General features: G+C 46.9%; 1 protein-coding gene across 2 annotated transcripts in view; it reads right to left on the bottom strand.

Annotated features, from left to right (window-relative positions):
* Positions 1–1,117: 1,117 nt before the first annotated feature.
* Positions 1,118–23,796, bottom strand: part of BCORL1 (BCL6 corepressor like 1) — a 47,456-nt gene continuing 24,777 nt past the window's right edge. For both annotated transcript variants that reach the window (XM_073360640.2, XM_073360639.2), the window contains 2 exons: positions 19,256–19,409; positions 1,118–2,819 (listed from right to left, as the gene is read on the bottom strand). In XM_073360640.2, the coding sequence (XP_073216741.2) occupies positions 2,540–2,819; positions 19,256–19,409 (434 nt within the window). In that variant the 3' untranslated portion in view covers positions 1,118–2,539. The remainder of the gene's footprint in view (positions 2,820–19,255; positions 19,410–23,796) is intronic.

The raw sequence follows: 23,796 nt of genomic DNA, 5'->3' as shown, positions 1-23,796 counted from the left end.
GAACATACATCCCCCCAGCTGCCCCTGCTGCACTGGAAGTGTCAGGCTTGCTTTCCAAGCTTGCTGGGGGTGGGGCTGTAGCACGGCCCTATGGACCTTTCCTTCAAGGTGCAGCTAGGAGACTACATGCAATGCCCCAGCACCAGGCTCTCTGCTTACAGCATCTCAAGGAGCTGCTAGGAGTGGTACAGCAGCATGGCCTTATCTCCCTGACTCCCACACAACATCATCATCTACACCTGGGAAAAGGGTATGTTTGTGACACTCCCTGAGCAGCCTGCTCCACCCACTGAGCCCTCCCACATGAATACACAGGCTGGGGCAGGAGAAAAGGCCCATCACACCAGTTTCATTCCATTGCCCCTGCTCTCCACCACAGCCTAGGCTCAGTTCTTTCCCCTGCCACCACTGTTCATTAGGCCCTGGAGAGCAGACATGCCTGGGCCAAGGTCCTGGGGCTGGAGGTCTATACCTGGGCCTTCAAACCCTTGGTGGAAGTTCTTTCTTATGCTACTCACTACTGCTGCCCTGGCCTGTGAGCAGGTGCCCAGCAGCTTCTGTACACGTGTGCTGAGGTGGTTACAAAAATTGAGAGGCCAGGCCTAGGCTCCAAGGCCAGTACTACTCTCCTTGGGAATAACAGCTCCTCCATGGAACTGGGCTGAAGCACAGCTGAAGATTTAAAACGCTGAGTGAGCGAGAACCCAGCCTTGCCTTTTTGTGTCATCTTACTGTACACAGCTGCTGTAGCCATAAGCATAGGTGGCCCTCTGCTTGCACTAAAGCAGTTCAGGCTACAGGGCCAGAGTGGTAGAGAGAGCACCCTGCTTTCAGTTGCCTCAGCTGATCCCCAGCCTGGCAGATACAAGGCTCTAGGAGAGCACACTGGAGGAGGATGCTACCCTCAGGCAAGCAAGGGTGCAGGACTGGGTTCTCACTCAGCAGTAACAAGAGGCTGTAGCAGTGGATCTCACAGTGCAGACAGCAGAGAACTCCCAGAGCCCAAGGGGCAGGGTCATTTCTCTCTCTCCACCCCGCCAGCACAGGCGTTCTCATCCCAAGAACAGTGCTTTCCCCCGCCACTCCCCCCCACGGGTAACGGAACACTACACACACAGCGAGAGAAGAGGCAGGAGGCAGAGGGCCTGATGCAGGTTTTTCTGTACATAAGTGTTTTTTGACACCACAGCCGGTTGTTTATAATAAAACAGAAATCAGAAAGAGCAGCCAGAATACACACCCAAAGGCAATAACCCTCAGCTTAAAAAAGGAGCTGTCTGGTCCCAGGGAGGGGGAGGCAGACAAGTGGTGGTCGGGGGAGGCTACAACTGCCCCGGCTGGGACGAAACACAACACAAAGAAAAAACCACCCAACACTCCCACTGCAGGGCAGGACAGGGGAGAGCTAGGAAACAGATTGTCCAGTCCTCAGCATCCTTGTTAGCACCTGTACAATAAAACTGTACCATCTACACAGCGGTGCAGCCCTGCTCTCTGCTCCTGCCAGGGGCAGGCACTTGCCCCCTCAGGCCAGCGCTCTGCAGTAGAACTGCTCCTCTGAACAGAAGAAAGGGGCACAGGCAGCGGAGGAGAAAGGGGCCTGTCTGCATGCAGATGCTGCGTCAAGGAGGACGGCCCTCCAGCAGCAGCAGGAGCCCATGAGGATGGGAGGCAGCTGGAGTCTCTGCCTGCGGCTTTAGAGCGGCTCTTGGACTGCAGCTGCCTCTCCAAAGTGGCCCAGAAGAATCCAGAAACAAGCGATGTAAGTGAAATGCATGAGAGCCAGGCGAGCACCTGGGGGAGACTGAACCCTGAGCTGGAGAACACCTCTCAGCTGGCCTTGCTTTTGGAAAGGAAACAGCCCCAAGAGAAGCTGGTGAGGGAGGGGGCTGCCCACAGGCCCTAAAATTTAACCTGGGGACTGTTGTGAGAGCTGGTCCCTTGCTGCTAGGCCGCAGCAGTTCGGTCACTGGACAGCTAGCTACTCATGGGAGAGCAGTGTCCTCTGGGCGCATCCTGGGAGAGGGGCCAGAGGAAGCCCTCTTCACCACAGCCTGGGACTCAAATAATCACAGTGATACAGACTCAGCAGAAACAAAAGAAACATTACAAATTAAATACTAATTAAATAAATACTATGGAAGACATTGCGGGGAGGGCAGCTTTTGAGAGAGAGGCGCAGTTCTATGGGGCGGGGCGGGGCAGGGCAGAAGCACCCACTGTCCCTCACTTCAGAGCCCATGGTCCTACAGCCAGGAGGCCCAGCTAAGGTAGCCCAGTGGGGCAGGTCCAAGCTTTCCGGCTGAGCTAGAAGGGGACCTGCAGAGAGCTGCAGCTGCTGCTGCTCATTAGAAAGGGACCCTGGGAAGTCCTTGGAGACAAGTGGAGTCTCTCCCCAGTCGGAGTTCAGGGGCTGCAAGGAGAGAGCAAAACAGCCAAAGACTCCAGGCCCCGCTGCTGGCATTGAAAAGGCTGCTTCCCATCAGTCCATATTATTGCCTCATGACGCAGTCCGATGCGGGGAGAGCTCCAGCCCCCGTCAGCTGCTCCAGGCCTGGAACTCCACTGCTGAGCCCAGGAGCTGCAGTAGCTCTGGCTCGTAACGCACCAGCTCCACAGTCTCTGCAAGGCCCTGGGGGCGTGGCTCGGGGCTCTCTGGCACCTCCTCCTGGGCCAGCAACTGGCTCGAGGACACCTGACGCTGGAACTCCGCCTTGGGCAGGGTAGCAATTTCAAAGTGCGGGAAGCGAGCCTGGAATATGCGGGAGGAAAGCTTCAGCCTCTTGAGAACGTCAGAGAAGAGAAACCAATTGCAGGGCCTGTGAGAGCAGTGAGAGAGGCACAGATTAGTGAGGAGGGACCGATTCTACATCCTCCCCCACCAGCACAACAGGAAACAGCCCAGCCACACAGATCCAGCATAAGGTGGGCTATTAGTTGGTGTCTGCTAATCACATGAAAATTGGCTCCTCTGCACCTATCTAGGACAGAAAGGGAAAAAAGCCGCATAACAAGGGATTTTAATTTGAACAACATATACTGGAGGTCTCATGCTGTCAGGACTAAAATGTCCTTGTAATTTCTAATGTTATAGACAACAATTTCCTACCTCAAAAAGCACTGCAGCTAACACTGGGGAATGCTATGACAGACCTAGACAGAGAGGACCTGATCACTGAACTAAAATGAATGGTAATTTAGGTACAAGTGATCAGGACTTGATCACATTTATAACATGCACGTAGAATAAAGTCCAAATCAGTGCTATATGTAGCTGGTGCTTCAAAAAGGGCCAAGCTCACAAAGCTGAAAACAATTATGAGCCAAATCTGCTGAGAGGAAGAATTTATTCAGAAAAATGTGATTGATCATTAGGAATTGTTTAAGAAAGCTCCTAAAAAAAAAAAAAAAAATCAACCATCAAGGAAGAAGGCAGTATTGGTTTAAAAAACAACTTAGAAGTGAAAGCAGCTATAAAATTTTTTAAAAAACATCTATAATAAATAGAAGACAGGGGAAGCTGATAGTAACAAATACAAATCAGAAGCTAGGAATTGCAGAAAATTGATAAGGGAAGCAAAGACACAAGGAGAAATCTACAGCCAGTAGAGTTAAGGAAATTGAGAAGGAGTTTTAAAAGTATAACAGGAACAAAAAGAATTCTAACAACGGTATGGGTCCATTAACTAGATGGAAATGGAATTATCAATAATAATGAAGAAAATGCAGAAGCGTTCAATAAATATGTCTGTTCTGTATTTGGCAAAAAACAGATGACAAACATATCATATGATTACACTCTTTCCATTCTGTTTAACATTCTCGCTGGAGGATGTTAAACAGCATCTACTTAAGTTAGACATTTGTAACTCAGTAGGTCTGGATAACTTGCATCCAAGAGTTTTAAAAGAGCTGACTGAGGAGCTCACTGGATTGTTAATGTTAATTTTCAATAAGTCTTGGAACACCAAGGAAGTTCCAGAAGACTGGAAGAAAACTAACATTGTGCCAATATTTTAAAAGGGTAAATGGGATGATTCGGCTAATTACAGGCTTGTCAGTCTGACACTAATCCCCATATGATGGAGTGGCTAATATGGGACTTGATTAATAAAGAATTAAAGGAGGATAATATAATTAATGCATTCAACATGGGTTTGTGGAAAATAGATCCTGTCAAACTAACTTTTTTTTTTCCTGACAAAATTACAAGTTTGGTAGATAAACGTAATACTGCTGATACTTAGATTTCTGTAAGGCATTTGACTTGCTACAGCATGACATTTTGATTAAAAACTAGAAAGATTAAAATTAACATGGCACACATTAAATGGATTAAAAACTGGCAGATACATGTCAAAATGTAATAGTGAACAGGGAATCATCAAGCGGGATGTGTTTCTAGTGGTGTCCTGCAGGGATCAGTTCTTTACCCCATGATATTTCACATTTTTATTAATGACCTGAAATAAACCAAAATCATCACTGATAAAGTTTGCAGATGACACAAAAATTGGGGGAGAGGTAAATTATTAACACAACAGAAAGAGAGATCTGGATCGCTTGGTAATCTGTGTGCAAGGAAACAACATGTATTTTAACATGTCTAAATGTAAATGCATACACCTACGAACAAGGAATGTAGGACATACTTCTAGGATAGGGTCTCCATCTTGCAGAGCAGTGACTCTGAAAAAGATTTGGGGGAGGTGGAGGATAATCTGCTGAACATGAGCTTCCAATGCGACTCTGTGGCCAAAAGAGCTAATGCGATTCTGGGATGCATAAACAGGGGAATCTCAAATAGGAGTACAGAGGTTATTCTACTTTGTATTTGCCACTGATGTGACTTCTACCAGAATCCTGCGACAAGTTCTAGTGACCACAATTCAAGAGAGATGTTGATAAATTGGAGAGGGTTCAGAGAAGAGCCATGAGAATGATTAAAGGATTAGAAAGCATGCCTCTGAGTGACAGACTCAAGGAGCTCAATCTATTTATCTTAACAAAAAGAAGGTTAAGGAGTGACTTGATTATAGTCTATAAATACCTACATGGGGAACAAATATTTAATAGTAAGCTCTTCAATCTAGCAGCGATAACACAATCCAATGGCTGGAAGTTGAAGCTCTATAAATTCAGACTGGAAATAAGGTGTACATTTTTAACAAAGAGGGTAATTAACCATTGGAACAACTTACCAAGAGCTGTTGTGGATTCTCCATGAAGGACCATTTTTAAATCCAGACTGGATGTTTTTCTAGAAGATCTGCTCTAGGAATTATTTGGGGGCAGTTCTACGGCCTATAGCATACAGTACATCAGACTAGATGATCACAATGGTCCTTTCTGGCCTTAGAATCGATGAGGCTAGGGCCTCCCCTCCAAAGCCACATTGAACAACCCATCCCCCACAATGCCAGGGATCAAGAATTCAGGCCTGCCCTTGACTCTGTCTTGTCCTGGGAGTTGGAGCCCATTACAGAAGGAAGAAGCCATTGGCCAGACTGGCTAGTGAAACTGACACCTTGCTGGGCAAGTGCACTTCATGGCCTAATCTCCACTGGAGCACTCACATGCTGGGCCCCTGTGCTCCCCTCAGGCTTGAACTGGTTGCCTCCTGTTCCAGCCCAACTCACGGAGTCAAGGAAGGGGAGGAGCAGTTACCGCCTCTCCCCCCCACCATGCACACCTTTTGAATGCCCCCAATTGTCCCCTGCTCATCCTCACACTCCCTCTTCCTGAGATAAATGCCCAAGACTTTCCCACTCTGGAAGTTCAGTCACTCCATGCCCTGCATGATCGCAGGGCTTGACATCCCTCCAGACCTCTCTCCCCACAAAGGAACAAGTCTTCCTGCACACCCCCAGGTCCTCAAGCCCCATGTGGAATGACCCTGAGTGACTGGCTTTCATGCACCTGGGACCTGCTGCTTTTGAGTTCTCCCTGCAAAGTAACAGCAGCAGCATGATACCTTAAACAGGCACCACGGCAGCTTCTCTCCCTGCACAGGCTCACCCAAGCCGATTGGCTAGTGTGGGCTGGACCAGGAAGATGCATCTCACAACAAGCTCTGCAAGTCAGCCACCTCAGATGCTCGTGACCAAGTTGCACAGCAGTGCTCCCTGCCCCCAGCTCCAAGGGCAGATCTAGGACTGTCAGCAAGAGTGTGATGCTGATCTCAGTAACTGATGTGGTCCCTACAGATGCCACATCCCAAACTAGGCAGTGCTTTCAGGATTAAAGCCAACAGCTGCTTTAAAGGGACAGCCCGCTAGGAAAGCGCAGCTCGGTTTGAGCATTTGGTCCCTGCAGAGTTACCTGCAATCTCCCAGATTCCTATAACACACAGGATTTCCAGTCAGTCTCTCTCTGCATTGGTTCCCTTTGTTTGTTTGTTCGTTCGTTCACTGAGGCTCCTTGGGAACCCATGAGTAGCCAGGGGCCCCATGGCTATGACAGTGAATCTCTCTGGCAAGGGATGGCTGTACCACAGTAGCAGTGGAGCAACCTTAAGCCTCATCAATTCCTCATGGTACTTTCCCCTTCTAACCACTCTGAGGGTGGCGAGCCAGCCAGGTCCCTCTGAAGCAGGCACTGCCTGAAGTGGATGAGGAGATATGGAGCAGTGTCATGGAAGCCTCAAATAGCTCACGAACCCCTGAAGGTAAATGCTGAGCTGAAAGGATCCCCCATGAGAAGGACCTCTGATGGATATTAAATTGCCCAACATGGCCCCTAAAACCTTGTAGAAGGGTGCAGAGCCTTCTACCAACTACCATCTCCTCCTGCTGGACCCTCAGGGGCAGATAAGTAGCAGAGCATGATCAATGAAAGACTGCCAACTGCAGCAGCCCGGACATGTGATGTGTCTGCACAGCCAGAAGATCACTGACCCTGACCCGGTCCTGTCTGTGAACTATTCCCAGGCCAGAAACTAGAATGATAGGGATCCAGGCCTGGAGGACTCCAGATTAATCCAGAGCTGTCTTGTCAAAGTCATAGAGTGTAAGGCCAGAAAGGATCACCTAGTCTGACTTCCTGTATATAACAAGCCACCAACACCACCCAGCACTCACACACTGAACCCAACAACTGAGATGAGACCAAAGTATCTCAGTCCACAGGAGACTAGACTGTTATGTGCTACAGGTAGAGAACAAGGCACACTGTATCTGAGGCCCCTGCTATGGCAGGGAGATGATTAAGTGAGAGATACCCAGATAATCCAGGCAAGTGACCCGCACCCACACACACTGCAGAGGAAGGCAAAACCCCCCAAAGTCACTGCCAATCTGACCTTGTGGAAAACTCCTTCTCAGCCACCTATGGCAATCAGCTAGACCAGGGGTAAGCAAACTTTTTGGCCTGAGGGCCACATCAGGGTGCAAAATGGTACAGAGGGCCAGGTAGGGAAGGCTGTGCCCCCGCAAACAGCCTAGCCTCGGCCCCCTATCTGCTCCCCATCCAACCCCCACTGCTCCTTGTCCCCTGACCACTCCCTCCCAGGGTCCCCTGCCCCAAACTGCCCCCCGGGACCCACCCCCATCCAACGCCCCCTGCTCCCTGTCCCCTGACTGACCGCCAGCCCCTATTCACCCCCCTGCCGACAGGCCCCCCAGGACTCCCACGCCCTATCTAACCCCCCCGACCGCCCCAGAACCTCCGCCCCATCCAACCGTCCTCTACTCCCTGTCCCCTGACTGCCCCCCAGTATCCCCCACCCCTAACCGCTCCCTGTCCCCTGACTGACCCCTGAGACTCCGTACCAAACCCCCGCACTGCCGCTCGTGTGTCGCCGCCACCCCCTTACCATGCCACTCAAAGTGGCAGGAGCATGCAGTTCTGCTGCCCACACGGCAGCGTGGCTGGGGGGGAGGGGGGGATAGAAGGGGAGGGACTGGGGACTAGCTTCCCCGGCTAGGAGCTCAGGGCCAGGCAGGAGGGTCTCGCGAGCCAGATGTCGCCCGCAGGCCATAGTTTGCCCACCTCTGAGCTAGACCCTGAGCATGTGAGCAAGAACCATCCAGCCAAGCACCTGGGAGAGAGAGAATGCTCAGTGCCACCTCAGAGCACTGGCCCACCCCATCCTATGTCCCATCTCCAGCCGAGGCCATCCCTGATGTTTTAGAGGAAAGAGATTTTAAAAAAAGATAGAATACATGGGCGGGGAAGAGGGAGAATCCCTTCCTGACCCTTGCAGATGGCGGTCTGAAGCCCTGAAGCATGAACTTTTAGAAACATAAAATAATCTAGAAGAGACCCTCCGCCCCCGGGGCTACCAAGCCCATCCCCCACTATCAAAAGCAACCCCATCATACAATCAGACTCAGAAATTTTGTCCCACTCTCTCTCAAAACTGATTAAGTTGTTTGCCTTCACAACTTGTACTAGAAGGCTGTTCCTGAACCTCACTACTCGGATGGTTAGAAACCTACTTCTAACTTCCAGCCCAAAATTTGTTCATGGCCAGTTTATACTCATTTGTTCTTGTGCCAACAGCATCCTTTATCTCAAAGAGCTCTTCTCCATCCCTGGTATTTACCTTCCTGATGTATTTACAGAGAGCAAACAGATCCCCTTTCAGTCTTCTCAGGGCTAAGCTAAATAAGCCAAGCTCTTCCCATCTCCTCTTGTAAGATAGGCCCTCCATTCTCCTGGTCTTTTCTGCACCTGTTCCAGTCATGGGTGACTGGAATTGTACACAGAATTTCAATGGCATTAATACTTCCCAGCCTCCACTAGAAATGCCTTGCCTGATACATCCTAGGATCACATTTACCTTTTTTACAGCTGCATCACATTGGTGGCTCATAGTCATCCTGACGACCCAGTCATCCAAGTCTCTCTCCATCTCTGCCCTTTCCAACTGATGAACCCCAGCTTGTAGCAGAAATTCTTATTATTAGACCCTAAGTGCATTGAACTTCATCCCATTTCTGTCACTCCAGTCTTCAAGTTTATTCAGATCTTCTTGTATAATGTTCTGATCGTCCTCTGTACTGATGATGCCTCCCACCTTTGTATCATTGGCAAACTACATTAGCACACTCCTGCTTTTTGTGCCAAGCTCGTTAATAAAAACATTGACTAAGACGGTCCCAAGGCCAATCCATGAGGCACTCCACTAGTAACCTCCATCCTGTCCGATAATTCACCTTTCACAACAACCTGTTGCCTTCTTCCATTTAGTCAGTTCCTTATCCACCTTACAATGCTTGTACTGATCCCCATTCTCCATAATTTATTTAATAATTTCCCATGTGGTACTGTGCCAAATGATTTACTGAAGCACAAGTATATTAGATCTGCTGCACTTCCCTTCTCTAAAAGAATCAGTTATTGTCTCAAAGAAGGAAGTCAGGTTACCCTGGCATGATCTACCTTTGGTAAACCTATGTTGCATCACATCCAACTCTACCATTTAACTCCATGAATGTAATTATCCTTTCCTTCACAATTTGTTCTAAAGCCTTGCAAGACTAACGAGTATGTTATTGCCCAGTTCACTTTCCCCTGTTTCTTAAATAGAGGTACATTGTGAGCTATTCTCCAGTCATATGGTACTACCCCTGAATAGACTAGTGAGGTCATTAATGTCTAGTGATGGCTTCTTGAGTGAGGGCCTGGTCTCATTACCATCAAACTCACTTTAATTGCAAGAAGGCGCTAGCAGCTGGTCTAACAAAGTGTTCCAGCTAGGTATTAGCAGTTGGTGCTATTTGGAAACTGTCTGCCAGTTGCTTTGAGAGAAGACAGTTACAGCACTGCTTTGTGATAGTGGTCTCTAACACTGCATTGGAACTCAAACAGGACAAAAGCAAGCCTGCAATCAGCATATGAGTGAAGATCTGGTGGTCTCATGGCCTGCCAGATGTAGCAATAAATGTACACATGCTTGGGATGCTGGAAAATCCAGCTATCAGCAGTAGTCCAGCTCTGGTGATGGCAAGAGAACACTTGGCACTTCTGTCATTCCCAGGCACAGGCTTCAGTAACTTACACTTATGGGGAGTACACAAAAATCCTGAGAAATTCCATCAACTGCACTGTGTTGGGTGAAGGTCCAAGTTGCACTCAAACACTCTGAAGTCAGGGAAGGCCAAAGTTCGCACTGAGCCCACCTCAGTCACTGCTCAGCTTTCAAGGCTGTCAGAACAGCTGTATGATGTACTATTTTTTCAATAATGCAGTATGTGCATGTCTTTAAGCCTCTATCATAATGCCTTATTACATGAGGGCTGGCATCCTCTGACTTCTGGCTGCTAACTGTCTAGCCTTAATGAGCCCTGTGTTTTCTGATGGAATTTCCTAGGTCTATAAAAAGGAAGAAAGGATGCTCCCATGAACCTTGCGAAATCCACTGTGGGAGCTCATTCTCCTGCAGCCCTTAAGAACTATCCTTACAAGATAGGCCGGGACCGAGGAGGCCCAGTTCTCCTCTTGTTCCAAAGAGGAAAGTCAGTCTGGAATTCACTGGGTTCCTCCTCAGTAAACCTACTCCAGGTGGTATTTTGAAGCTGCACAGGGACATATCCAGGAAGGTCTCAGGCCCAGTCTTTGGTACAAGTTGCTGGCCTAACACACAGACTTGATTTGAGGTGGGGAAATCAGTGGCAGCTAGAAGGAAGGCCAAACCAGGCACCATTCAGCTTCTATCTTATTTTGAAATAAAGCATCCAATGCAGAAGTCTTCCTGAACTGTGGTCTCTGTCAGATATAGGGTTATGTGCATAAAAACTGTGTGTCAAATTATTTGCAGCACATAATGACCTATGTGCATACCACAACATGTGGTGAAAAGACTTCAATGTAAGCTCTTTGGGACTTGTCATGTTGTGTTCTTGTGTAACAGCTAGCACATAAGGGCAGTCTCTGGGCAAGAGCAAACAATGTTGATGCCAAAAACTTCACCAGCTGAATTGTACTGGTTGCTCCTTCACAGCTGCCAGAGACCTCCCTCCTCCAAATGTAGTGTGATGTCCAAGTGCCACATTCACAACAGCTGCGGTCCTCCACAGCGAAGTATAGTCATACATTGCATATACAAACAATACATGTACTGGGCTGTACTGTGTCCATGTGGATCTGAGAAACTCTGCCTGGACTGGACAAGCAGGGTGGGAATGCGGACCAGGTACCAAAGGAAAGCTGGGGTGGTGCCCCTCCCAGTTTTTGTTATGATGCATCAAGAAAAGCTGAAGTGTCCATTGCCGCCCACCGGAGTTTTTATTTCTACTTCATTTTAAGCATGAGAAATTCAGATCCTGTCTAGACTGATGGGCTGAAGAACTAGTGCAATGGTGAAATCACAAGAGTCAAGAGAGTAAAAGCTGAGCAATTAAGGGAAAGGAGTTTTTACATCTTGTAACAAGGATTGTACTATAACTAAATCAGTTTAGAAACTGGTTTAGTTTAACTGGTGCCAAGCCCCTCATGTGGGCACTAAGCTAAAGTCACTTTCAGGCCTCTCAAATCTATTTCAGAGCATCTATACTTGGGGGCTGCACCACTCAACTATGTCAGGGCCTAACTAATTTAATTAAACAGTACAATGTGTGTGTGTAAAGAAGGCTTAAGGCAAAAAACTAGTGAAAAAACCTTCACGTTCCAGCCCTTCCTTTATAAGTCAAAGAAACAAAAACAATGCAGCAGGATAAACCCAATTTTTTAAACACTCTTTTGCATGGTCACTGCCAGTTAAAGCATGCAAGAAAAACGAGGGGCGATTGTTATGAAGATCTGCATTGTTTTATTTTGGCATCACGACTGGGTGAAGCTCAGAATATGGCAGTCTGAGGAAATACCACCACTTATTTCCACCTCCACTCTGTCCTCTGCAAACTGGCACTGGACACATTTCCCTGTCAAAATTACTTACACTGGAGCCTTTCAGTTTTTGCAATTGAAAGTTAAACACTAAACACTGCCACTTGAAATGTCTGTCTGCTATAACAGTAACCCACTTAGTGATGAGCAATGCTAAGGGCTTTTGAGTTTCTGGCTATCAATCCTATCCATGAGCACATGTCCATTTAGACAGTAGGAATATGTAAATGGGGAAACATTCACATTTTTCCAGTAAGCAGGGACCGAAAGAGGAGTGATCATTTTTATGTTGCCTTTTTGTTTGTTTGTTTTTTTGCAGTTTAAGCAAAATATTATAGTCCTATCAATAGCAGTCATGAAGAGTTTGAAAGAAAAGTCCTTTTCACATCAAAAGCTAAGGTTTGCAAGTCAAGGTGCATGCCATGAACTCAGTCAGGAAAATCCACCTATTGACACATCACCGTACTCCAGAATCTCAGCTGAAGAATATTTCTAAGAGTGCATTTATGCTAGAACATAAAAACGGCCATACTTGGTCTGACCAATGCTCCATAGAACCAAATATCCTATCCCTGACAGTGGCTAATGCCAGATGCTTCAGAGGAAATGAACAGAACAGGACAACTGAGTGATCCACCACCTGTTGTCCAGTCCCACCTTCTAGCAGTTGGAGGTTTAGAGACACCCGGAGCATGGGGTTGGGTTCGTAACTATCCGGCTAATAGGCATTGATGGACCTATCCTCTATGAACTCATCTAATTCTTTTTGAAACCAGTTATAGGTTTGGCCTTCACAACATCCCATGGCAATGAGTTCCACAGGTTAACTATGCATTACATTTTAATCCTGCTGCTTATTCATTTCATTGGGTGAGCCCTAGATTCTTGTGTGATGTGAAGAGGTAAATAAACACTCTTATTCACTTTCTCCATAGCATTCATGATTGTATAGACCTTTATCAAATCCCCCTCACCCCAGTCATCTCTTTTCCAAGCTGAACAATTCCAGTCTTTTTATTCTCTCCACCTATGGAAGCTGTTCCATACCCCAATCATTTTTGTTGCCTTCTCTATATCTTTTCCAATTCTAATGTGTCTTTTTTGAGATGGGGCAACCACATCTGCATGCAATATTCAAGATGTGGGTGTACGATAGCCTTATATAGTGGCATTATGATATTTTCTGTTTTATTATCTAAACCTTTCCTAATAGTTCCTGACCCCGTTAGCTTTTCTGACTGCCGCTGCACATTGAGCAGATGTTTTCAGAGAACTACCCACAGTGACTCTTTCTTGAGTGGTAACAGCTAATTTGGACCCCATCATTTTATATGTATAGTTGGGATTGTGTTTTCCAATATGCATTACTTTGCACTTATCAACATTGAACTTCATCTGCCATTTTGTTTCCCAGTCACCCAGTTTTCTGAGACTCCCATGTAACTCTTCACTCTCAACTTTGGTCTTAACTATCTTGAGTAATTTTGTATTGTCTGCAAATTTTGACACCTCACTGTTCACCTCCTTTGTACAGATCATTTCTGAATACATTGAGCAGCACAGGTCCCAGTACAGATCCTTGAGGGAGCCTGCTACTTCCATTTCTCCATTGTGAAAACTGACCATTTATTCCTACCCTTTGTTTCCTATCTTTTAAGCAGTTACTGATCCAGGAGAAAGAAAAGGAGTACTTGTGACACCTTAGAGACTACCAAATTTATTAGAGCATAAGCTTTTGTGAGCTACAGCTCACTTCTAGTCTCTAAGGTGCCACAGGTACTCCTTTTCTTTTTGCGGATACAGACTAACACGGCTGCTACTCTGAAACCTGATCCAGGAGAGAATCTTCCCTTTTATTCCATGATTGCTTAGTTTGTTTAAGAGCCTTTGGTGAGGGACCTTGTCAAAGACTTTCTGAAAGTCCAAGGGCACTGTATCCATTGGATCATACTTGTCCACATGCTTGTTGACTTCCTCAAAGAATTTTAATAGATTAGTGAGGCGTGACTTCCCTTTCCAAAAGCCTTGTTGACTCTTCCCCAGCATCTCGTGTTCATCTATGGGTTTGATCATTCTGTTCCTTACTATAGTTTCAACCACTTTTACAGGCTAGTAAGACTACCTTTAGTACCAGGCATTGCCAGGATTGCCTCTGGATCCTTTTTTAAAAAATCAGCATTGCATTAGTTACCCTCCTGTCATCTGGCACAAAGGCTGATTTAAGCCATAAATTACATACCATAGCTAGTAGTTCTGCGATTTCGTATTTGAGTTCTTTCACAACTCTTGGATGAATACCATCTGGTCCTGGTGACTTATTTCTGTTTATCAGTTTGTTCCAAAACCTCCTCTACTGACACCTCAATCTGGGACAGTTCCTTAGATTTATCACCTAAAAAGAATGTTTCATGCGTAGGGGTCTCCCGCATATCCTCTTCAGTGAAGACCGATGCAAAGAATTCATTTAGCTTCTGAACAACAACCTTGTCTTCCTTGAGTGCTCTTTTAGCACCCCGACCATCCAGCGGCCCCACTGTTTGGCAGGTTTCCTCCTTTTGATGTACTTAATTTATTTATTGCTATGAGTTTGTGTGTCCTTAGCTGGTTGCTCTTTGAAGTCTTTCTTGGCCTGCTTTATTATACTTTTACACTTGATTGCAAGAGTTTATGCTCCTTTCCATTTTCTTCAGTTGGATCTGACTTCCAGTTTTTAAAGGATGTCTTTTTGCCTCTAACTGCCTCTTTTACTCTGCTGTTTAGCCATGGAAGCTGGAGGTGCAATACCCAGCTTGTGTAGATGAATATGCACTAGCTCTTATTGGGGTAGTGAGTTAAAAACAGCAGAGTAGCCACGGTGGCAGGGGCAGCTGCTCAGGCTAGCACCCCAGAGTACAATCCCATACATCCTACGTACGTATTCAGGTGGTTAGCCTAAGCTGCTAGAGCTATACTGTTAGCACGTTTATCTACCCAAGCTGGGAACTACACTTCCAGCTGTAGCATGGATGTACACTTAGCAGTTGGAATGGTTCGTTCATCTGAAGGGGAAATTAGCACTGAAGCCCAACATAATGGTAGTGTTCATATTAACTCACTTACTACTGATCGTTTTAACTGCAAAAAACAGTTACTTACTTTCTCGTAACTGTTGTTCTTCGAGATGTGTTGTTCACATCCATTCCACATTAGGTGTGCGTGCGCTGCGTGCACGAGCATCAGAAACTTTTTCCCTTAGCGGCTCCCGTTGGGCTGGCGGGGTCCCCCGAGTGGCACCACTGTCCCGTGCATATATACCCCTGCCGGCCCGACCCCCTCCAGTTCCTTCTTGCTGGCGACTCCGACAGAGGGGTAGGAGGGTGGGTGGTGGAATGGAAGTGAACAACACATCTCGAAGAACAACAGTTATGAGAAAGTGCTTGTTCACATCCATTCCACATTAGGTGAATTACAAGCTTATTTCTGGAGGAGGGTAGGAGTCACGGAACAACTGCTTGGAGGACCGCTCTGCCAACTGCTGCATCCTCTCTGGCCTGCTGGTTGACTGCATAGTGGGTCATGAAGGTGTGCACCGAGGACCAGGTGGCTGGTCTACAGATCTCCTGGATCGGGACCTGTGACAGGAACGCCATGGAAGTCGCCTGCGCCCTGGTCGAGTGGGCTGTGATCATCGGGGCCAGAACACCTGCGAGCTCATAGCATGCCCGGATGCAGCAAGATGAAATCCGCTGCGCCGACACTAGGAGGCCTTTTATTAGGGGACGTGATCGTTCCCCTCTATTCGACATTGGTGAGGCCTCATCTGGAGTACTGTGTCCAGTTTTGGGCCCCACACTTCAAGAAGGATGTGGATAAATTGGAGAGAGTCCAGCGAAGGGCAACAAAAATGATTAGGGGTCTGGAACACATGAGTTATGAGGAGAGGCTGAGGGAGCTGGGATTGTTTAGCCTGCAGAAGAGAAGAATGAGGGGGGATTTGATAGCTGCTTTCAACTACCTGAAAGGGGGTTCCAAAGAGGATGGCTCTAGACTGTTCTCAATGGTAGCAGATGACAGAACGAGGAGTAATGGTCTCAAGTTGAAGTGGGGGAGGTTTAGATTGGATATTAGGAAAAACTTTTTCACTAAGAGGGTGGTGGAACACTGGAATGCGTTACCTAGGGAGGTGGTAGAATCTCCTTCCTTAGAAGTTTTTAAGGTCAGGCTTGACAAAGCCCTGGCTGGGATGATTTAACTGGGAATTGGTCCTGCTTCGAGCAGGGGGTTGGACTAGATGACCTTCTGGGGTCCCTTCCAACCCTGATATTCTATGATTCTATGATTCTATCCTCTTGGCTACAGCCACAAATAGCTACGTGGATTTGCGAAAGGGCTTGGAGAGCTCCAAATAGAACGCCAGCGCTCAACGCACATCCAGGGCTCCAGGCCCGGCAGCTGCAATGCGGCCTCCATCAACAGTTGCTTTAGGCAAAAGTCTCTTTCTTTCCTTGTCCTTGACTTAAACGCCTTGCAAATCTTACACCTTTCAGTTTGATGTCCGTCTCCCAGGCTACGTAGACACGAGTCGTGGAATGTCACTAACTGGCATAGGTTTGTGGCACGTGGTGCAAGCCTTGAAGCCGTGGGCCCGGGGCAGGTGCTGGAGGCCTCCAAGCACCTAATGATTTAAGTGTCCACAGTCTGTATGTGGACTAACTGATAACAGCTACTCTAAAGGCTAAGGGACTGCTCTTCTATGGGGTGGGGGGGAGGTTGTTCCAACGCCGCCATGGACGGTAAGAAGGAACTGGAGGGGGTCAGGCCGGCACGGGAATACATGCACGATGCAGTGGCGCCACTCGGGGGGCCCGCCGGGAGCCGCTAAAGGAAAAAGTTTCCAACGCTCGTGCATGCAGCGCGCGCACACCTAATGTGGAATGGATGTGAACAAGCACTCGAAGAAGAACTGTACTTATCCTACAGTTTGAAGCAATCTCCCGGGTGCCAAGTGGCCCAACTGTCCTCTCCTCAGCTGCCCCTGCATACGTATAGGGTGCAGCTACATGGTGTCAACACAAAAAATCCGTGGCATATTGAAAAGAATCCATGGCCCACGCAGGAGAATTCAGGTTCAGTTTGCCATGACAGATGCCTTGATTCTAAGAGAAGCATAGTTTCAGCCATAACTAGGGAGCCTTGACTGAGCCCTGTGTTAACACTTTTTGTGTTCAGAGTGCTTTACATACATCAGCTAAGCCTCAACCCCTCACCCACACAGTGAAGTGGGCACTGGCCCCATTTCACAGATGGAGAAAACAAAGATGAATACTCAAAATTACAGCTGCGCAAAATTTTTCAGAGAAATAGATTTGCCAAAAGCCTCAGTTTTGGTAGTCTCAAAACTCTCCCTGAATTTGACACAAATTCATTAAATAGTTTTGGCCAGAAATACTTTTCAGGTTAGATTCACAAACCGGTAAGTGTGGGTCTGTCCTCACCATGACCTGACATTTGTTTTTGATTTTTCAGGGTTGCCAACGAACTGAAACCCCCCACTTAATTGCCCCACTCAACTCAAGGCTCTGTTTACGCTAGGATGCTTCCCCCCATTGCTACAACTGGCACAGCTCAACTTGTGGGGGTGCTAGTGTAGACAGGGCATGGGGGTGTTTAAGTACTGTGTCGCTTAGACTTGAGCAGAGTCAGATGACATACATGATGATTAAAAAACCCAGCAGCAGAGGCGAGTCTACACAAGCTGCTGCTGTTACTGCCACTCTTGGAGCTGAACAGAAGCAAGTGCAGCTATGGAGGGAAAAACGAAGACAGGTTTCCTAGTGTATGAAGAGCTCAGGTTCCTGAGTATGGCAAGCCAAGAGTAACTAATTCCTAGCAGAATGCATCTACCACTGCCATACTGTCCCACAGGGATATCCCTGCAGGTCTTCAACTGGCAATGTGCTTATGCCAGAAAGATTAAAGATTGATAGGCCTTGTGATTTTATCCTAGCTAATGTAACTGTAGATGTCACTCATATACATGCATTTACTCTAGCTATGAAATGTATCCATCTGTTTGCCTCAATGTCCTGCAGCAAAGAGTTCATCAGGGAACTCATATTGCATCCTAAGTAGTTCTTAAAAGCACTTCACTTCGAAAAAGATTATTTCTTAAGTATTTTGAAATGACATGTCTTTTAATCCAGTGACTCCTGTGCTTGTTTTATGGAAAAGGGTAAATAAGAATAACTTTAAATTTGTAAATGTATCCCAAAAGATCTCCACCCAATTCTTTACAACACTGAAACACACCCACCTCTGGGGCAGGAAGTCAGAGCTGTAAAAGTGTTCAGCAATACTAAACAAGAGTTTAGGACAGGAAGTTCACAAACAAATGAACTACTGAAACTGTTGCTCTCATCTGCATTTTTCATTCTTTTATAGGCCTCTGTCTGAGCTCCTTCCTAAACCACATAGCCTGGGGCGTTTTATTCTCTTCTTGAATGGAATTCCCCCCATGTCTCACAACTCTGCTCTTGTCTGGACCTTTCACACCTCTGTGCTATTCTCCACCCAAAAGTTCAGGATTACTGACCTCTTATTTTTGTCTTTTTATTTGGGGTTTGTAAGGCTTGCGTCCTCCCTTCCATTCCTGAATGGAACAATGGTCCATATTCTATGTTTTTATGAGACAACTCTGTGCAGTGGGTAGTGCACCAAAATGGGAACCAAGAGACTTGAGTACTATTCCTGACTCTGTTACTGACTTGTTGTGTAACCTTGGGGAACTTGCAACCTCTCCATGCCGCCACCGCCCAACTATCACATAATGATAATGTTTGCAGTGGTGCTAAAGCTGTGTTGGTCCCAGGATATGAGCGACAAGGTGGGTGAGGTAATATCCGTTAATGGACCAACTTCTGTTGGAGAGAGAGAGAGAGAGAGAGAGAGAGAGAGAGAGAGAGAGAGAGAGAAGCTTTTGAGCTACACAAAGCTCTTCTTCTTCTGACCTGAGGAAGAGCTTTGTGTAAGTTCAAAAGCTTGTCTCTCTCACCAACAGAAGTTGGTCAGATCAGGATAATGACATTTCGCCCATCTTGGCAAAGTGCTTTGAGACCTACCAATAGAATATGCAAGGTACGTGCAAAGCATTAACATTCTCTATTGGGATGCTACAGAGCCTGTTACCTTGGTGAGCAACCGCCGAAGGCTCTCGAAAGCGCTCAAGCAGGCATCATCTGTTGCTCAGTATAGAGACAGCCCATGTACTCTGCATATTGCTCTTCCCCCTTCTGAGGGCAGCCTGGGGCCTACTTCCACTCTCAGCTAACCCTGAGGACTCATGTTCTCTGTTCCTGCTTCCACTTCTCAATACGTTCACTGGTTGCCCAAATTGGTCCCAAATTTGCTCTGCCCAGGATTTGCTATGCAAAGAGGAAGTAACACTCACCCACGTGAGACCGACACCTGGAGGTTATAGCAAGGAAGCAGGGGCTTGTCTGAGAACTCAAACATGAAGCTGTCTGATTCTTGCTCCTCTTCCTCCTGATCAGAGCTTCCTGGAGGGTTGAGCAGAAGGTCGCACCCAATCCCATCCTTCCCCTCTGAAACAAGCAAAATTAGGTGTTGGCATCTCCCATACTTTCACTCTTGCGGTGCACAGTGTTTCCCTAGGAACTGGGGAGGAGATGGAGGGAGGGACAGAAACTGTTCTTGCACCAAGAGTGAAGCTCAGAGTCCCTGGGCAGGAATCTGGGCTTGGTATCTTACTGCATATTTCTGCTCCCAGCCCACTCGGGACACTATAGGTGGTGTTCCAGGTCTCCAAAGAAGGGGTTTCACCTGCTAGATTGTGATCTGTGTCACAAAGGTACCATCAGAGAAATGAAACCTGCACTGCTGGCTGCAAACGCTGCTGGAGGAATCCCCGTACACAGCTGCCCACTGCCCTGAACAGCCACTGCTAGAAGCCAGGCTTCAATCGGACATATTTTTACTTTAGTGCCCATGTATGTGCATCACAAGCCACCAGATCAATCTGACATGACTGAGAAGCCAGTCTAGGTGAAGTACAGGGTACATGTGGCTCACAACTGCAGGTCAGGATTGAGGGTTACTAGCAAAGGGGCATGTGGAGGAAATTGGCACGTCTGCCCAAACTGCCCAGCTCTACCCAGTGCCACTAACGTCTCACCTGCACGAGTACAAAATACCACAACAAATTCAGAAACAAAACCCAGTCGAGGCTCACACTTCCCATCCACCCCAGCAACTCCCACTGGAAGGGCTCAGCCCCAGGGATTGTCCAGCAATTCCCTGCCCTGCTCTGAATCAAATGGCAGACTTGGGAGTACCAGCTGAGTCCCTCCTAGGGCTCCTGCTCTCGTCCCTCCCTGCAATGCTGACTCAGGACTGTTCAATCGATAACATCTTTCCTGAGCCCATGCCCTCCAGCCGCTAATAGACCAGTGCCACCAGATTCTGCCTAAGCCTCTGGCCCAATCCCATGGCTCAAGCTGGAGCACTGCAGTGGGCTGTGTGCACCAGACAGCTAGTTACTCAGCAGGTCAAGTTGTGGTGGTGACTCTGTCCTGTGGCTCATGAAAAGCTGGGAAAAGTTACTGTCCTTACAGTAACTGTGACTCTTTGGGACGTTTTACCTCCACAGATCCCATTCTGGGCCCTATGCACATGAGATATAGCTCTTTTTGCCAGCAGTATTTGTTGGGGCCACTCATGCCCCTGCATGTCCTCAAGCCCCTCACCTGAGGACATAAAGGGCTCAGTGGCCCCAACCTCCACTCTGTTCTTTCACCAATACAGAAATCCCAAGGCAAAGAGACTCCACAGTCAGGGGAAGGGAGCGTGGATGGTGGGATCTGTGTAGACAAAGGATCCCAAAGAAATCCAGTTACTGTAAGGTAAGTAACCATTCTTTCTTCTTTGAGTATTTGCCCACACTGATCCCACTTTAGGTGTCTGGCAGATGGGTGCCAGGAGTCCTATTTGAATAAGATCTGTAAGAATGCCCTGCCAAACTGTGTATCAGATCTAAAGGCTGACACTAAAGAATAGCCGCTTATAAAGGAACGTATGGAGATCCAAGGAGCTGCTCTACAGATTTTGAGTACAGAGATGTCTCTTAAAGGGGCTGAGGAGGTTGCCTGAACTCTTTATTCAGTTCACTAGAAATTCTAATACAGTTTGACATCCATTTTGAGAGTGTGTGTGTGTCAGAACAGCCAGTCCTCTGGACTTAATCACCAGAAGACAAATTGCCTGGGTGTTCTGTGCAATGGTTTTGTCTTCTTGAGGTAATATAAGATAGCACTTAAAACTCTGAAGCATCTGCAGGGGATGAGTGAGGTCTTGGAAAGAACACTCGTAAGAGAATAAACTGATTAAAGTGAAAGACCGAGAACATTTGAGGCAGAAATTTAGACTGAGAATGGGGAGTAACTGTCCGTATGGAAGGTGGTCCTACCATCAGAGCTTGGATTGTCTCGGTTTGCAAGTAGAGCACCAATCTAAGAATGCTGTCGTAATAGACAAAACACAAAGAACAGAACGATGTAGGTTGAAACGGAGGCTCTGAGATAGGGGGACTGCATGTATGTTTAAGGGGGAAGGGGGGAATCCTTAACAGACAGAACAGCCCCTACCAAAATTTGGTTACTGGAGAACCAGGGGGAGGGGGAGCGGGGGAAATGCATCCCTGTAGTATTGGAGATATTGCTGCTAAGTGAACTTAACAGAACTTCTGGAGAATCCTGAAAGCTTCAATGACAGACAGGTAATCTAGGAGGAGAGGAACAGACACACCCACAGGAGAAAAGTTAGGGTGGAAAGCCCATACTGAAAACGTTTCCATTTGGCCCCATAAGCCTTGAAGGATTTTGGCTCTGAATGAGAATGTTCTGTACCTCTGCTGAGCAACATCTATCTTCAGGACATTGGATCTGGGTTTAGAATCAGATCTCAGTTCTGGGATATGATGTTTAGAGTGACTGGTAGCTTGAATTGCGGTTGAATCAATAGATGTACCATATTTGAGTACAAAAATTGTCATGCCCATGCCAGGGCTATTAAGATGGCTTGAGCCCTGTCTAGTTTTATTTCCGTAAGAACACTGTGGATCAGAGGGATCGCGGGAAAAACCCTTAGAGCAGATTCCTGTCCCAATGAATCAGAAATGCATCTGAGAGGGAGCCCGGACTTCTTCCTCCCCTGGAGCAAAGCATGGGACATTTGTTGTTTAGACTGGTTGGAAACAGATCTATGGTGGGAAGGGCCCACTTCTGAAAAGTTCTCAATAAAACTGAGTTTTTGAGGGAACATTCATAGGAAAAGAGCATTTTCTACTGAGAACATCCATTGCATTATTTTAGAATTCAGATAAGAGTAAGGCTATGAGATGGACATGAATCAGAGATAGAAATGCTCTGCAAACTGGACAAGCTGCCTCAAGTTCTAGTATGTTTATGTGTAGTTAGGATTCTGTAGGTGGACCATAAATCTTGGGTTAGCAGATGAGTTAGCTGTGCTCTCCCCAGTCCTGTTTGGGGACATCTGTCACCAGACTGTCTGTGGGACTTCGAGATGCAAACATCAATCCCTAACAGCCATTCTGGGGAATTCTACGAGATTAGTGATGAAAACATGCTCTCACAAGAGGGGTCCCTGAAAAAGGATGGTTTGGAGGGCGGGGAGTAGGCACAGATTGGAATTGTATATCATAGCCCTTCTGGATGACTCTGAGACCCAGCAGTCTAGTAATTGCAGCCAATGCATCAGAGAGGCAAATGTCAAATGGAGGGAAGAAATGCTCGATTTGGTTCAGGCATTCAACTGTGGCATCAAACTTGCTGCCTCGGGCCTGATGTGTTGTGAGATACTACAGCAGAACCCCTTTGCTTCTGATAATAAGGCCTCTTCTTAAAGGTTTCTGATGGTCCCCGCTGTTAAAAATAAGAGGAAGGAGGCATCTATCTCACTTGGTGCTGTGGTTTGAATGGTTTCCTCCTTTGGGCTGGGGTGTAAAGGTCTAGGGAATGAAGCATCAGTTTGGTATCTTTCAATGCGTGCAATGCTTCATGTGCTTTAGAATTAAAGAGGCCATGAGCATCAAAGGGTAAATCCTTTATTGGGCTGTCTGGAGCCCAGACACTGTACACATGGTGTCTGCAGCTACCATTGAACTTGTGGCAGTGTTGGAGGCATCAAATGCAGCTTGAAGAACCACTGTTGCAAGGACCCACTAAATACAGGAACTTAAATTCAACCCTAGAATCCTGTGGAACTTTACACAAGAACTGGCAGACGCTCCCTCTGGAGACAATCATACTTGGGGTAGCAAAACCTGGCATTTTGCAATACTGGCTTGAAGGCTAAGCAAGGAATAGACCTTCCTCTCAAATAGGTCCAACTTCTTTGGTTCTTTGTCTCTAAGAGTAAATCTTGGCTGACTGTGCATAGGCAGCAGCCAATGAACCTGAAACCAGGTGAGTATAAAGTTCTCAGAGCCTTTACTTGGAAAATGAAAGCAACAGCCTGCTCTTTTGGAGGTAGCTGAGATGGAGGCCAGGGTCTGCCATTCTTTGATCGAGAATGCCTCCATTAATGGGTATCGCCAAACAGCCCTCATAAACAGTGTGCAATAGAATCAAACATTCTATGTGACTGTTCTTGCACCACCTGCTAGGAATTTTTAAGGTGTCAGCGATCCTCTTCAGAAGGTTCTGCAAGGCCTTTAAGTCCTTGACAGTGGAAGGCACCTAAGGATTAATAACTTCATAAGGAAATGAAGAAATAGCTAATGGAACCAAAGTGTCATCATAGCAATCCATGTTGTCATCCTCTTGGATGCCTTGGGAATTCTCAGGAATTCTTGAACCAGGTGTTGAGAAGCACTTTGTGGGGTGGATGAGATGGTTGTGATACAGATAAATATCCTAAGGTGGATCTAACTAGAGGAGCTTTAGAAGAATATGG

This window comes from Lepidochelys kempii, chromosome 9, assembly GCF_965140285.1.
Source record: "Lepidochelys kempii isolate rLepKem1 chromosome 9, rLepKem1.hap1, whole genome shotgun sequence".
In the NCBI taxonomy this organism is placed as follows: domain Eukaryota; kingdom Metazoa; phylum Chordata; order Testudines; family Cheloniidae; genus Lepidochelys; species Lepidochelys kempii.
This window is presented reverse-complemented; position numbering and strand designations above follow the sequence as displayed.